This window comes from Ammodytes marinus (genome assembly GCF_949987685.1).
Source record: "Ammodytes marinus genome assembly, chromosome: 13".
Classification (NCBI taxonomy): Eukaryota; Metazoa; Chordata; class Actinopteri; order Uranoscopiformes; family Ammodytidae; genus Ammodytes; species Ammodytes marinus.
Window position 1 is genome coordinate 15,176,800 of NC_137217.1, and position 15,796 is coordinate 15,192,595.

At 42.6% G+C, this 15,796-nt stretch overlaps 2 protein-coding genes across 3 annotated transcripts; one reads left to right on the plus strand and one right to left on the minus strand.

Moving 5' to 3' along the window:
• Positions 1 to 534: 534 nt before the first annotated feature.
• Positions 535 to 4,583, plus strand: ubxn11 (UBX domain protein 11; the record flags this gene model as incomplete). Its single annotated transcript, XM_080039540.1, is given in 14 exon segments — positions 535 to 605; positions 699 to 739; positions 1,239 to 1,358; positions 1,522 to 1,622; positions 1,705 to 1,756; positions 1,845 to 1,924; positions 2,272 to 2,370; positions 2,373 to 2,669; positions 2,765 to 2,842; positions 2,918 to 3,023; positions 3,130 to 3,233; positions 3,367 to 3,440; positions 4,006 to 4,155; positions 4,239 to 4,583. Coding segments are annotated over 14 exon segments (1,542 nt in total). The 3' UTR covers positions 4,408 to 4,583.
• A 166-nt stretch (positions 4,584 to 4,749) lies between these two features.
• cep85 (centrosomal protein 85) lies at positions 4,750 to 15,430 on the minus strand. 2 transcript variants are annotated; one of them, XM_080039445.1, is made up of 14 exons: positions 15,336 to 15,430; positions 14,350 to 14,409; positions 14,111 to 14,242; positions 10,221 to 11,014; positions 9,670 to 9,800; positions 9,210 to 9,327; positions 8,892 to 9,077; positions 8,271 to 8,423; positions 8,027 to 8,181; positions 7,784 to 7,901; positions 7,366 to 7,416; positions 7,152 to 7,259; positions 6,807 to 7,050; positions 4,754 to 6,677 (listed from the first exon to the last, which is right to left on the minus strand). In XM_080039445.1, exons 2-14 carry the CDS (start codon positions 14,387 to 14,389, stop codon positions 6,514 to 6,516), a joined length of 2,394 nt encoding a protein of 797 aa, XP_079895571.1. In that variant the 5' UTR covers positions 14,390 to 14,409; positions 15,336 to 15,430; the 3' UTR covers positions 4,754 to 6,513. The 2 variants fall into 2 exon arrangements, with proteins under 2 accessions (XP_079895572.1, XP_079895571.1); XM_080039446.1 differs by lacking the exons at positions 14,111 to 14,242; positions 14,350 to 14,409; positions 15,336 to 15,430 and adding an exon at positions 11,705 to 11,931 and having other exon boundaries at positions 4,750 to 6,677.
• Positions 15,431 to 15,796: the final 366 nt, after the last annotated feature.

Below are 15,796 nucleotides of genomic sequence, written 5' to 3' on the forward strand. Positions count from 1 at the left end.
ATTAACAAGGGAGTTAACCAGAGGGACATAATGACAGCCCGGCGAGTGACTTCGTGGGTGTCTGCAGCGCAATATTAACCCTAACCTATTCTTCAAAAGCAATATAGGCCTAAACAAATTGTTTAATTTCAACAATTGGTCCCATTAAAAGTTCTGTTGCGAACTCTGCTTGTTTTGTTTTTATGTTTTTTTTACATTGTTCTTGCACAACAAACCATTTCATAATCAAATCGGTATGGAAGCATTTATTTGACATTAATAGAAACAATTTACAGAACAAACGACACCAACATGCACCTCTCTCAATGCACGCGTGCGTGTGTGTGGCAGAGTGAAATAAACAGCGCTCTCCTGTGGCTGAGACAGGAACTGCCCTGACATCATTCTACTTTACAAACTGCTGCGTCTGCGTTGCTAATGGCGACAGACCACAAACTCTGAGAAACAAACAGGACTTCACTCGCAGCAGTCAGGTCCAAGGTATTTGGCTGTTGGAGTTAAGTTGCGGTTGCTACCTATCCTGTCTCGGGTAAAATGAGCTCACCACTGTCAATGCTTAAGAAGACGAGGCGCACTCCACTGCAGGGCCCTGTGGATGAGCCAAGGTGGGTTACTACACAAGTGCATATCAAATAGCTCACTCAAGGCAGTAGAGTGCAGGTAGCATAGCCTACATTAAAACTGTGTTTGACCTGCAGGGGCAGACAAAAAGTGCCTTTCAGGAGGAATCTGTTAAAAGGTAGGTCAAATATTTAATTTTACTAAGCAGAAATAGCCTACCCAGTGCAGAAAAAAAGCCACTGACTTTTATATTTATAATTAAATAATTATTACTTATGAATTAATGTGTAAAAAAGCATTTTACTTGGGAGCTTTTATATATAACGCTGCTACTAATGATCATTTGCATTATGAATTATTTGGCGATTACTGAATTCATATGTTATATTTTGATGAAAAATTACTTGACTGATTAATAAAATAGTTTTTCAATTGACATAGCCTATTTGTATAAAGAAATAATGGTTTATTCTCTTATTGTATATCCTACTGTAACATCATATTGTATAAGTGTAAAAAAGTACAATATTTCTCTCTAAAATGTAAGGGAGTAGACGTATTAAGCGTCATGAAAAGATAAGTAGGCTACAAGAACCTCAAATATTTTCTTAAATGCAGTACTTTACAGTAATTGTGTAGCCTACTTACTGGTTATCAAACAACTCTTTTCCTCTCAGATTTTCAGGTAGCACTGGCTGATGAAGACGAAACATCATCTGATTCAATCCCACCCATGACAGCTCAAACTCCAACCAATAATGCCTCCTCTTCAATGTCTAAAGCCCCATTAAAGAAAGGTATAACATCTTTTCCACATCAAAGTTTATGTTCTCATACTTACTGACAAACAAACTAAAACACTCTTACAAAATCTAACCTTAATCCAATCGCACTTTGGGTATTATTTTGTGCATATATGAAAAGGATGCTTTTACGTACATTAAGATCCCATGTATTCAGGTGCTCCACCCAGCGACTTTGAGCTCATGTCTTCCATGATGAAGCGGGTGACCCTGCTGGAGAAAATTGTGAAGAGCCAAGCACAGGAGATCGAGTGCAAGGTGAACATGCACCTGAGCTAAATTTGGATAAAGGACATCCTTCAAACATGTCAAACTCTCACTTAAAATCTTCTTCTAAAAGGATAAAAGGATTTCAGTCTTGGAGAAAAAAAAGAAGCTCCAAAAAGACCCAGGTTACCACTGCAGCCTCTTAAGATGATTTACCTTGGCTTGTATATTTCTAGAGAAAAGGGTTTGACTTGGGCCTGTGTGTGGATTTAGGGAGAACCCATGATCTGAGTGGTAGAGACGACCTGGAAAGAAGGTGCCAACAACTGCAGAATCAAGTGTTTGAAATGGAGGTGGGTTCATTTATTAAACACTCCACCCCATTAAACGTGTAGTCAGTGATTCAGGAAGAATCCTTGTTGTCTAAATCAACATATGTTGATGTGTTGCTAGCTACAGTGGGCACCCTTTGTTTACATCATGGACCTATAAAGAGGTTTACATACCAGTTTGCAGAGCCTGAACTGTGTATCAACACCAGATTTCTTATCAGCGCGCACACAGTACGGACAGGTAGCATATTGTGAGGAGATATTCCCTGATTTTGAAAATAAGCTTTCTCCAGAATCTCTGACTCCACCTTTAATGTGAATATGTTGTGATGACACCTAACTGATTTCTGCCAATCCCCATCTTGCAGAGCTTCCTAAATGACTACGGTTTGATCTGGGTTGGAGATGAGAGTGAGCAACCACACACCTTTGAGAAAGGTTTCTGGAAGCCAGGTCATTTCCCAAGCTTTCCAGAAAAAATGCACACTGTATCTCCTACCTTTCAAACCATTCCCCTAACATGCTGGGTTATCTTTTGCTTTTGCAAGAAGCTTCGGTAGACAGTACCTTCCGCATGGACTTCGACCTGGTGCAGCAGAATATCATGGAACTGAACATCCTGGCAGGGGACGGGGAGTGTTTTGTACAGTCCACGTCCACGGGGGCACATTTGGCAAAGAAGGATCCTATTCATTTGAGTCTCTATAGTAACGGGATCTTCATGTTTGATGGTCCTTTCCGCTCGTATCAGGAGGACAGCACTCAGGTTAGGCTTACCAAAGTAACTGCAAAGGGAAAAACAATTTTAAACTTTAAATTGTATTCTTGTGTGGTTCAAATCTTCTCTTTGGTCTTTTAAAGGAGTGCATGCAAGACCTGATGGACGGGTATTTTCCATCTGAGCTTCAAGAAAGATTTCCAGATGGTGTGCCTTTCAAGGTTTGTGTCTGTCTTACCAGAAAAATGCCTAAATGTGTTACTTACTTTGCTGTTTAACTCTATGTTCTGGTGCAGGTTTGTGACAGACGGGAGGAGGAATACATCCCCAGGCAAACATGGGGTACATTTCCTGGCGAAGGCAAGGCTGTTCATGGATTGAGGGATGAATCGTCATTACACGGTCCGTCCTACGAACACCACACTGATTTCACCTCTGAAGTCATAGCTGAGGTTGGAATCCTCAGTTTTCATTCTTCCGTCATTCTCATGTCCTCTTCTGGCCACAGGCAGAGCGCTGAGCACAGATCAGTTCCTGAAGCGGTTACCAAAGGTGGTGGTAAAGGCTGGTCGTGTGATCGATATCAGGGAGTCAGTGAGGGCCGCCATGCAGGTGAGCAGCCGAGAAGATTTGTTTCCCAAAGGGTTAGGGAATCACTAACAGGGCAGTAGATCATCGCTGTTGTGCACAAACTTGCCTGTCTGAGCTTGTTCTAATACATAATATTAACAAGTACTTTCTCCAGGGTTCCTCCTACGCCCCGAGCAGCAACTCAGTGGTCCTCATAGACACGCCAGCGCTGCAAGCCATGAGAGAGAGGTAATACAAATGTTGATATCCATTATGGATGCCCACTGATACACAATTTGGATGCCCAATATAAACAGACAACTTACTATACTAACCAGTGGCATTTGGTCACTAGGTAACGCAAACAGCAAATCCACAAAATGTGTCAGGATAGATTTATGATGCAAATATCTAGAATATTTCCACTTCATATAAAGGCATGGTCACGAAACACATTGCACCTTGGGTTTAATAAGTCACTCGTCCTAAGATACAAGCTGTACTGTGCATATGGTGGTTTCAAATCATAAAGCTTTACAGCCATGTAGAAGTTACAAGATAGAACAGGGTTTATGGGGCTAAAGGAATTACTAGATCCAAGAACACACTACATGATTAAAATGCTAATATGCAATGGCAATCAAGATTGCGGAGATTACTGTATGCAAAAATAGGGCAGGTCACCATGGACAGCCAGCACTTGTGAGCTTGTGATGGGGGTATAGGATTTTGATCCGTGACCTTGTAAAAGAGTCTCACACCAGTCTGAGCCTTTATATGATGCCAAGTATTAAGTCAATGTTATGCCTTACAGACTGAAGACATGCAGCCCGGACCGTCCTTCAACTGCCAATGATGTCATCACGCTAAAGGTGAAATCTGAAGATGGGAATCACACATACATATTGAAAATGTGCCACACAGAGACAATCGGCCACCTGCGGCAGTATCTTGACCATCACAGGTGAGACTATGTACAAAGAGTGTCTCTGTTAGTGTTTGTCTTTACATGAGTAGATCACTTGTAATTTTTTTTCCGCATCACAGAGGGGGTGGTCTCCCTGCTTACGACATCATCAGTGCGTACCCACAGTGCTGCTATGTCAAGGAGAGCCCGACTCTCCAATCGTGTGGACTCACGACTAATGCAAATCTGCTGCTGCGAAGAAGGCAACTCCCTCATTCACTGACCCAAATCAATAAAAGAAACTTATAAATGGTTGTGACTTCAGATATTTTGACCTATGTTGTACCAAAAGGAATTAAAATCTGTAAATCTCGTTTAGCGGAACTACGTTATATACCATGGGGGCAAGGATTGCTGCCCATCTACTTAGTTGGCGAATTAATGGAACATAACTGACTGTGATTTAAGACATTGAAAAGAACAACTATTCTATGTGGACTGATTGCGCATGGTTGATTCCCGATCCCCTCCATAACAGAAGTATCACAGCTGATAGTGATTTGGCACAGTGGATCAAAGCATCCCCAGTTATAGAAAGACACAAATAATGTAGTTAGGAATCAATGAAAATCAAATCCAAACAAATTAAAACAAAATGTTGAAAATCTTTATTTCTAAAATATGCAAATACAAACAAGAATATGAAAATATAAACATCTTTTTCCCTTTTGCAAAAACATTTGAGATGTTAGGGCATATGGAGCCCGACTTTCCAAAGATATATCTTGTGCTACTCGTTTTTTTAAATGTTTTGATTATTTTAAAAAGGTCCAATGAAATAAAAAATGGCTTGTGTGTCCCTGGGTGTGGTGTTCTGTAACATTTTGCATATTCTTTTATATTAAAATCCCTTTCTCTTCCTGTAAAGCGTCTTGTTTTTTTTTCTTTGAATGGCTTCTCCTACACTCAGGGCAAAATATAAGAATTCCATCAACTACAATGCAATTGTTGATTTAGGGGTGATCCAGCCAACCCCAAACACCATCATCATCACATGGGATTAAAGGTCATCCCTCACTGCCTGCTGCCAATCCTTAAATTCTGCCATTACCCCTTCCCAACATTACATCCTATATGAAACCACAGGAGAAATGTACCATTGAAAAAGCCATTCATGGGACCTCTACACATTGTGGATTATTACATTAGCACATTGTAACAGCAACATATTAGCAGGAACCTCTGAGTTATCAATGCAAACAAAACAAATAAATAAATAATACTGAAGACTAATACTGTTTCTCAGTCAAACTTTTATCAAACGGTTAACCACTATGTTCAATCAGCCATTAATTAACCTGAAATGTACAATATACTGTGAAGTCATACATCTACACATAGCAGATCACACAGACTGAAGAGTCAACTAACTTCATTCATCTACCAGTAACAACAAACAGTGTAGGGGCCTTTTGGAGCTCTGTGATGTGGCCCAAAGTTATCCACTACATTCAGAGTCAGGGAATGTATTGACTATCCTACTAGTTGAGACACTGTGACAAAGGTCATATTGGAAGAGTCAGCTGCAAGGAGCCCTTTGTGGTTGGTCTACAACTGAATTAGCATTGGGGTTGCAAACATGACAGAAAGGCACATGTTGGTATTCATTCAGAACGAGGCCTGCAGCAGGAGACAAGCATTCACAAACATTCACAGACTTGCACAACTGCTTTGACCAGAGTTTCTTTGGTTAATAAACTGTTGGAGGCCTGTTGGTGTGAGAAGCTGATTTGGTATTAAACCCTTTAGTCGCGGAGTCTTATACCTCACAGCAGAGTCCAATGTTACAGTGTTCACCATTGTAAATAATGGCATGTTAGTAACATTTCCTTGTGAATTCAGTTAAAAGCACAGATTAAAATATTTTCAGTTGATTGTCAACCACTTCTTGAATGATTCCCCCCCCTTCGAGAGGGAAATTAGGATTTAAATAAGTTATATTTGTGGGACTTCTACACAAATGGTTATCCACTAGAGTGGAACAAAAAGTATAAGACTGTTTGGTAACTGACAGCATCATGTCATCATTATTAAAAAACAAAAAACACACACACACGCAATGCTTAAGGATCAAGTATTAGAGGTACGTTATTTTCTGTAAGCCCTTGGACAGAAATAGATGAACTGACAGGCGGGGTGGGAGGGATCTGCGCTACAGGCAGGCGGCTTGAGTATGGACGTATAGTCAGCTGAGGGAGAAGCTAATCCATTTGGGCTTTCCTCTGTCCTCATTTTAAGAGAAATAGAATACAGTCCTCTGTCTGACATTCAGTAACTGAAAGACAAGCCCATTTTAGATGCTTCGGAGATGAAGTGGGGCTTACACAAGTTTCTAGCATCACCTGGGGGGCGGGGTTATTGGGTGATGCAGTTTTCGCCCATGTCCTGCGCGTAACGGTCCAGTATGACGTTGCGTAGTTCCTCAACGTCTCGACGGAGCTGTTGAGCCTCAACCAGCTTCTTCTGCAGCACCTCTGGACTCATCCAGTCCTTGCCCTGCTCCGACACTGGCGGGGGCGCTAGGACAACAAATATTTGGACCAACAATTTAGCTAAAAACACTTTTTTACGTTAAAAAAAAAAGGTACCTAACTCTATTATCAACAAGAGAGAAAACGAGAGAAAGTAACAATGATGTTGTGTCTTACATGTGAGACCAAGCAGCAGGGAGAGGTTGGGATCTTGTCCCTGAGCTCTCTGGGTCAGGATGCTGCACAGGGAGCGCATGTCACCGAGGCAGGAGGCGATCTCCAAGTGGAGCCTCTGCGTGAGGCGAGTCCCGGCAGGCAGCAGGCTAGTCGATGCCTGGTTAGTGCCACTTAGCTCTGGGTCGCTCATTTGCTCCTGCAGGGTCAGATTCTGCTCCATCAGGTTCTGGTTCTGGGTGGACAGCTGAAACGCAGTAGCAGGGTCAACATGTGTCGAGAAATTGTATGATCAGAAAATGCTTAAACATTCTCTGCATACCGTAGAAACACATCAGTCTGTCTCACCTCCTTCATTGCCGTGTGGAGCTCCACCACGCTCTGCTCTTTGGCCAACACGTCTTCTCTGAGGGCCTGAGAGCTGCTCTCTTCCTGAGATATCTGCTCCTCCAAAGCCTGCACACACAAAGAATTATTGGCTCTCAAATGAATTTAAGAGAGACTATAAACGAGAGAGTGACCACACAAAGACCATTGAGGATCATCTAGAAGAGATATGTACCTGGATCTGGGAGCCCAGTTGCTCCATCATCCGGTGCTGCTTCTCAATGACCTGCAAAGAAAAAGAGCTGCAATTTCAAACTAAAACTTCCTATGTAGACTTTATAAAACAAACAACTCCTACTCAATGACATATCACTGCTCCTCCCTATGCTTTGGGACTGGGAGGTTGTGACCTAAGCTTCATGGAAATAGTGTGTTTGACTGAAAGCATTTACTTAGTAGGTCACAAACCCCCCCCCCCCCCACCCATATATACAATATGTTGACAATCAACGTCATGATACCCAAAATCTCTGATTGGGGTATTAGGTACTGTCAATCCAGCTAATGTGAAGAAATCCTGACTATGTCGAACTCTTTTTGTGATACACACCACTGGAAGCATTTAAAAAGGGGAAGTCAGAAAAGCAACAGACCTTTTTTAGTCGCTGCTGCTCCTCTCTCAAAGCGTTGTTCTCTCCTCTGAGCTTCTCAACATCCAGCGAAGGCAGTCTGGCTCCATCCTCCAGGCCCTGCTGTACCCGCTGCTGCATCCTGAGGAAGACCAAAGTAAAAAAACATACAACATACATTATGCTGAGGTATTAGCGTTTGAATAATTTAATATGCTCAATTAGAAGATGGCACTTTGATTTCAAACTGTGTGTGTGTGTATGTACTCTGTGATGGTTGTCAAGAGGTCTCTCTCCCTGCGTTTCTGTTCTTCCATATGTGCGTCCTTTTCCCGCAGTTGTGCGCGCGTCGTCTCCAGGCACACCTCCAATTCTTGTACTTTGTCTTGTAACTGAGCTGCCTTCTGTTCAGCCTCTAGAAGCTGACACAAAGATAACATGTGGAAGTTTGATGAGTCACACAGAATTGACCCAGTGAGAATGGGTGACGCTTCAACAGAAATGAGCTTACCTGCTTGTTCTGGCTCTGGTAGTCCTCCAAGGTGGGCAGGTCAGCTAGATAGCGCTCTAGAGTCTCAATGCGCTGCTGGTTCTCTCTCTTCAACTCACTCTCTTTCTGACACTTCTTCTTCAGGTTGTTGATGTGCTTGTCTCGACTGCGGATCTGCAAAATAGGCACATGTGGTAAGCAGAGTAATGTGGTCATAAAGTAACAGGTGCTAAACGTGTTGCAAACTGCTGACACGTTGGCCTCAGCTCCTTTCTTTCATCCTTCTGTATACAAATTGAGTGATGTAGCTTGTTATATGCAACATGTGGGTGTCTATTTGTGTTCTAGGCTTAACAGTGATTTTATCAAAAGCATTTCAGCTCCTGTGGGGAGAGAAGAGTTTCCTGTACAGTTTCTATAATATCAGGCAGTACATTTGACAGGAAGTTAATGCTTTGTCTTCATTGCTAAAAATGTGCACAAAGAGCAGACGTTTAAATGCAGTTCTTAACCAATAAACAGCACAAAAATAGAATCAAAAAGAAACAAATATCTTTGTCTAGATGTGCAAATGATTTGACTTCATGTTTTTGCATGCTTTCAACACCGTATGTCAGGAAGAAGTGTTAGGCAAGCACTAACCCTCTCTTCCTGTTTCTTCATCTCCTCCGCGTGCCTCTCACAGCTCTCCTTCAGACAGTCAGTAAGTCGACGCGTCTCGGCCTCCACCGCCCCCAGCCTGCGCTCTGCCTCTGCTTTCTCCAGGGCAACACAGTCGGTACGCTCACTAAACTGTGCTCTCAGGAACACGTTCTCCCTCTGAGCCTCCTAAAATGACATGTGATACCAAAGTGTCAATGGAGGTTCAGGGGGGGAATTGTTTTTGTTAGGACTATGACCGCGTAAGACTGTGAGCGTTCTCAGTGTTGCTCGTGGGAGCTGGTGCGTGTCTTCACTAACCTGTAGCCGCAGCATGCACATATCCCCATAAGAGGCTCCTCGGCCCAGGAGGGCTCCGTGGACTTGCAGCTCACTTTCCCTTAGACGCCCCTCCAACTGGGTCATATGCTGCTTTTGTCTGTATCAGGGACCAGGTCAACACAGGAACAACAATAAAGTCAGTAACAGAGTGGAAAAACAATATTTTTAAAGCATTGTTAAGACCCCTGGGGTTACGAGACAAACAGAAATACTTAAATACTACATTTCTCTCCCACTTTAGCAACTCTTTAATATTTTGTTAAGCCAGACTGATGTTCTTTATTGGTAAGCTAAATGAAATCTAATTATTGGTAAGAATACACTGTATAATACCACAGTACCAAGATGAACTGTTATCAAGTAGGGACACAATGGTTTATTTACCCTTCCCTCCATTAAATGTCCTCACATCAACAGTAACATCATCAGAAACACTTGCCTCTCAATGATGAGCTCCTTCTCCTTCAGCAGACTCTCGCTGGCTTTGACCAGAGCGTCCCACTTGCCACAGTCTGAGTGAACGGGAGACTGGTACAGTGATGGATACTGACCCACTCCGCTACTCATCAGCTGTGACAAGAAGAACATAAACCACAAGCTGTTTGTTATTGATCAAGCATACAGTAGGATCTGATGGAATTTCTATATAAAGTTCCTTTGAAGTTCATGTGAATTTCATATTGCTATTCCTATGTAATATTGACGAGAAAATCCTGCCATTAAATAGGACAAGGCGTCTGTATGGCTTCAGGCTTTCTTTTGTGGGACATTGTTTTTCCAATGTTGACCTACATGTGTGTCGGGAATCAATGTCCACAAAACAACTGACGCATGTCTACTCCAATGGCCCTAAACCTAACAAAGCAAGTATCCACCTCACCCTATTAACAGCAGACGAGGTGAGTTCGACAGCCGAGGTATCACCCCCATGTTTGTGTTTCTTTAACTATATACTACCGTTGAATTTCTCTATGTAGGATAAACGCTTACCTGCATTTGTTCCAATTGCAGGCGTAAACTGTCCAGTTGCTGCTTATGTTGCTGTTGTTGCTGCCAGCTGGACAGTTCACTACATCGGTCCTGCCGCAATGGCTCATAGCCCTTGGCGCCTGCGTGCTCCCTCAGCAAAGTCTGTGTCTGCAGGCTGAGAGGGCTGGTGTAAACTCCAGTGGATCCAGTCGCACCAGGCTGACTGCCCCTCTGTTGAGAGCTTTCTGCTGTGCCTGGAACACTGGCTCTAACTTCAGGCAGAACCTTATAGCTGTGCTCCATGCTTCCTCTGTAGGCATCTGACACACAGTCCGAGGCGTCTCTAATCCCGGTGGTCTGTAATCGGAGTCTGACATCGGGGCATAACCCCCCTAGTAGGGCTGACTGATTTAGCGTAGGTTCCACAGCGGGAGTGTCAAACCTCTGGCCCTCATCCCCCCGTGTGTGATCGGAGGGGAACAGTGAGTGGTCCAGTCCATTGACCAGGCTGCGGTAGCGGCTCAGGCAGTCAGGCTTTGGCCCCACAAGTTCACCTCCCAAACCAGCCTGAGCATCCAGGTTGGGTGAAGAAGCTGATTTGGAGAGAGAGGAAGACTTGGAGGTGGCGCCACTCGTGGTTCTAGAGCTAGAGGAAGACCTGTGGCCCTCCAGAGAGGATAGGGAGTCCTCCTGGACACATGACTGGGGCTTAGAGGCCGGGGCTCCGGCCGTGGAGGGCATGACATGTGCAGTGGGTATGGGGATCTGACTGCGGATGGGTTGGAAAGGGGGGCTGCTGCTGGAACTGCAGAAATCTTTAAAGAGTAAAAGAATAAAAAGTTATTAGAAAGTGCATTAAGTGTTTGTTTTACTCTCAATATCCAACATACAGATATGCCTTGTTATATTCAGTGCATACTATCTAGAGCACTGCTCTGCAGGCCATTTTCTCTATTTTCAGTCAGTAATGTAAAGTAGATGCAGCAGGGTTTATGGGTGGCCTACTTTGTTGATGAGATGTCACCACTGAAAGAATTAACTGGCCCTGACTGACTCAACCCGGGGAGTAGACTTATAATAGACTTAAACCAGTACAATAAAAGCACTGCACTACATGATTTAAAAAAAAAACACACACAATATGTATCTATATAGCAGTGATAAAGCTTGGGCTAGTTGCCTTGTCACCGAGTGTACATACATAACATGTATAAGAACTGTTGACTAACGGCTATCCTATTTTATTAGCATACAGTTCTGTAATTATTTCTTCAACAACATAGAAAAATAAGCACTCTGAGATTACACAGTCCACACCCAATGCACTCCATTAAACAGGAACAAAAATGTAAACCGTCTTCATTTGAAAACCTTGAATATCACATTATGCTTACAAAGAAATCCAGGAACACATCCAAGATCACAACCACCAACGTACAGACAACTTCACAAGCCCCAACACAATCCAAAAGTTGCATAACTTTGATTTCAACTGCAGTACAAACCTGAGAGACGTGTTGAAGTCTGGAAATCTGGCATTCACTCGAACGCAACAAACATGTTATTAGCAGTGGCATTTTTTCAACTGCTGACCTGAGGTGAGTGGAGCTGCAGAACACTCAATCAAAACAAATGTCTGTTCTTCGCATTTCTGGACAGTACGAAATCAACCTCTGGAGAAAAGATTGACAGAGTGGCAGCAGGCAGGCCGTGTGCCCAAAGCCGTATTGTATTGTCCTCCAACAGTCGACTAGCCTGTATCAACTCTGCGCAAACACACACAAACAGGCACACAGGAAAGGTTAGGGGTATTTATAGCCCCCCTCTCAAGTTACAGGGTGATCTGTGGGTGCCGCTTATTTAAGCACCTTGCCTCCTCCCACTGTAACACACACGTCACACACGTGTGCACCCAAAGTCAAAGACTGAACGGTCTGATCAGTGTAAACCACAACAACTAACTTGAACCAGAAACTCCTCGCAATCAGAGAGGAAAATAATGGATTAGAAATGATCTTTTTTTTTTTTTTTTTTTATTAAGGCAAGAATATTTTGTTATCAACTTCAGGCTTTCAGGAAAGTAAAACTTCAAATATAACAGAAGCCTCCAGGCTGCACTGATTCATGACTGGCTAGAACAAGTCTAAACTACTCTGTAAAAAGAACTTTGGCTAGATGTTTGCTCAAATTCCTGCCTCGGAAAAGCACATCATGACAATTACCTGCAGCTGTTCAACAGAAACAACTATTTAAAACAAGATCCTTCATTATTAAAAAAAGAAAGTCTGGTATTATAAAGTCATTTAATTTACACCCGAGTCACAACAACGGGTCATTACTGTGGCTTTATTTTGGGCTAATTGTTAGGTTGCTCAGCACGACCGTCAGTTTAAGTGCCGGGACAAAGCTGTAGCAGCATCAGTAGCATGCTCAACAGTCGTGACTAAACAAGCAAGGTCTGTGTGAAGTAGGCACATTCATAAAAAGCTAAATGTATCAGAAGAATACAGACATGTTTATAGTTAACATAACACACACGGGACTGATTTAGAGTACACACACACATATCACACAGACAGGGCTGTGCAGCTGGTTAAAAGACAAATCTGTTGACACCCTGACTATTGATGGAGCAAGATCCTGAGTAGTAGAGGCACTATGGAGACATTTGTAGTTTGCAATAAACACTACCACTGCTACTCCTTTATGGTCACACCACACCACCAGGCACATTAAAAGAGACTTCAGAAATCCTGCAAACATGAACAATTCATTATTATCAAGTATCTAATAAGAAGCTCGGCCAGTTTGCTTGAATGCAGCTTGATTCCTCCAAGGAATGTCGTCTCACAGGCCCTCGACTCGGAACAATGTTTTCAGGGCTTTTCAGATTAACACTGGACTGGACACCTCAATATCAGGTATTTTCAGTTATATACAAAATGCATCTATTAACATTACTATCTGCGCTCTACACCTTACTGTTCAGGTGTCGCAGGTGTATCTGGTGACTGGATGTGTGCAGAGGTCTCTTAATTCACCCAAGCTATAAAGACACACATCAATTGATGTAGGAATATGCTTTAAAAGACTACTTATAAACTTTTTTTTCTACCCATGCACCTTGACCTTAGGGAAGCCGACACACACAGATGTAACTTGTTTTGAGGAGGACAAACCGTTGTTCTGTGCAGTTTGTTATGAATAGTTTCCAACAAGCAGCCTTTCCATGAATACCAGCTTTGTGAAGTTCAAACCCCACAGTAATGTTACCGTTCTGATATTTTTCCAGATTGCAGTGTTTCCTGTGGCACGTGGGACCCTCCACCCCAACAGGCTGGCCATTACATGGAACCTTTCTGTTATTTATTCCACTCACTGAATAAAAATAGCGCATACACATATGCACCATCTCTAGAGGGATTTGACATTTTCTCCAGTGGGCTATTACCCTTTAAAAACTGTAATAATATAAATATTTGTGTTAAATCGCTCTACAGGTCTTCAGTTTCCATTTATCAATCCAGCCCTGGCATCCTAGCACCTCATCCTCAAAATGAACATTAACACCAGAGTAGTGCAGCAGAGCCTTGGAGCATTTTTGGCTGGGACCTTAATCCACCTCTGCAAATCTCCCGAGCAACCACAGTGGATCATGAACATGTTCTCCCTCTATAAATAGCTTAAGAAACAACAACGACACAGTCTGAGGGCCATTCTCACAACGCATTCTCAACTTTCAAGTCAGCTTAAACACCAGTTTAGAAGTATTTACTTGCTAAACCACCATGAAAAGTCATCCTGCAAAGTGCATATAGGGTGCAAACTGGACTGGAGCTCCATAAACGCCATGCAGGCTTCAAAGCAATGTTACACAATACAGGAAGGGAAGAGGGAGCAAATGTCATCACCTTCTGTGCTGTCAGATGCCGAGGTGCCAAGACCAGTGTCCCCACTGTCCGATGTTCCCGGCCGCCGGCCAAAGCGGCTTTGGAACTTCTCCGACACAGCTGGTGTCTGCCACTCCATGTCCGCAAACCGAGCTAATGTGTGTTTGTGAGACAGGACAACAGCAACAGAGGAGTACATCAGCACATGACACCGAACCCATACACAGTGTATGCATTTTGACTGTGCAGTGTCAACTTACCCGCTGGTTTGGATTCTATATATCTCTGTGAGGTTGTCATTCCATACAAGACAATGTCACCTGATTGAGACAAGGAAGAAAACAACATTATTATTTTAAATACAGACACACTGAAAATATATTATAGGGTTGTTAAGGTTTAAAATCAAATTCTCAACCTAAGTCAATGGCAATGATTGTATCTGAATGTGAACTTGTTCAATTTGCCTAACAGTTTCTTTTTTATAAATATCTGACCAACAATTCAATATGGAAACAGTGAAAGAGGCTTATAACTTGATTTTTGTGATAAGTTCTTTCCTTGCATACTTTTCATGATGAACTAATTAAACGTAGGACTCAACAGCTGTTGTCCATTGACTGATTTCGTCACCTATCAAACTATCTGCCCCTCAACAACCTCGGGTGACTTTTCTAAGCAGCATCCAAAATAACAACACAAGCACATGTCTTATTTAGCGTTACATAATCTGTTACACAAACATCGAACCCTAAGAGGCTTTAAGAAGCACAACATAATATGAGACAGGCAAGGAGATTAATAGTGAATATGAGCAGCCTGAGGTGCAGCCTGGTTGCAACGAAATAATCATTTTCATTAGCTAATGCATAAAGGAAATTACTCGCTAACCCGTAACCAAGCTAGACGAAAATAAACGACTAATAGCTAAATTTCAAATGTTATAATGCAGGCCAAACACAACTATCATATCTACCCATGGTGGTCTAGGCTGTTTAAAAAAATATTTATATGTTAGGCTATTACCTCCCGTTATGTACATTTTTGTTTTGTACTGGATGAACCCCCCCGTTAACCATTTTAGCTAATCCACGACAATCCGTTTCCGTCTAACGAGCTAGCTAACGGCTAACTCAGCGTTGGCTTGGCGACTTGAGTTTACATTCACGTTAAAAACCTCAGTTTGCTGTCCTGCTGACGTTGCTGTAGCTAAAACTGGCTGTCGTCGCTTAGTTAAAGACTTTACCTTTTGTTTCACATAAAGACAGAACGCAGAGGGAAAATCTCGGTTTGATGCTGGCAACCGGAGCCGAATCTGTAACATCCGCTGTTGTTCCGCTTGTCGACTGAGCAGAACAGATCCCCTCTGATTATGCAGAAGACCCATCAAAGACACAGAGGACGCTTGTTTTGCTTCACAGCGCCGCCCTTTAGTGGCGCTTCGTTGCCCCAGACCTTGTATTGTCTCTCTATTTCTTAACTGCAAAGTAGCCAGTATGAGCCGACTGCGGTTAAATATGCACATTGCCGCCAAAAAAACGGACTCAGCATTATTCCCAAGCCTCTTATTGAAATGTTGCTGCTTATAAAGAAAAAAAAAGAAGACCTGCCATGTGACTGAAGCCATTACAGTCACCCAAAACGAAGGCATCAAACCAAGATACGTTGAAATGAAGAAAAAAAACGTGTCAAAAACTAACTATTTAA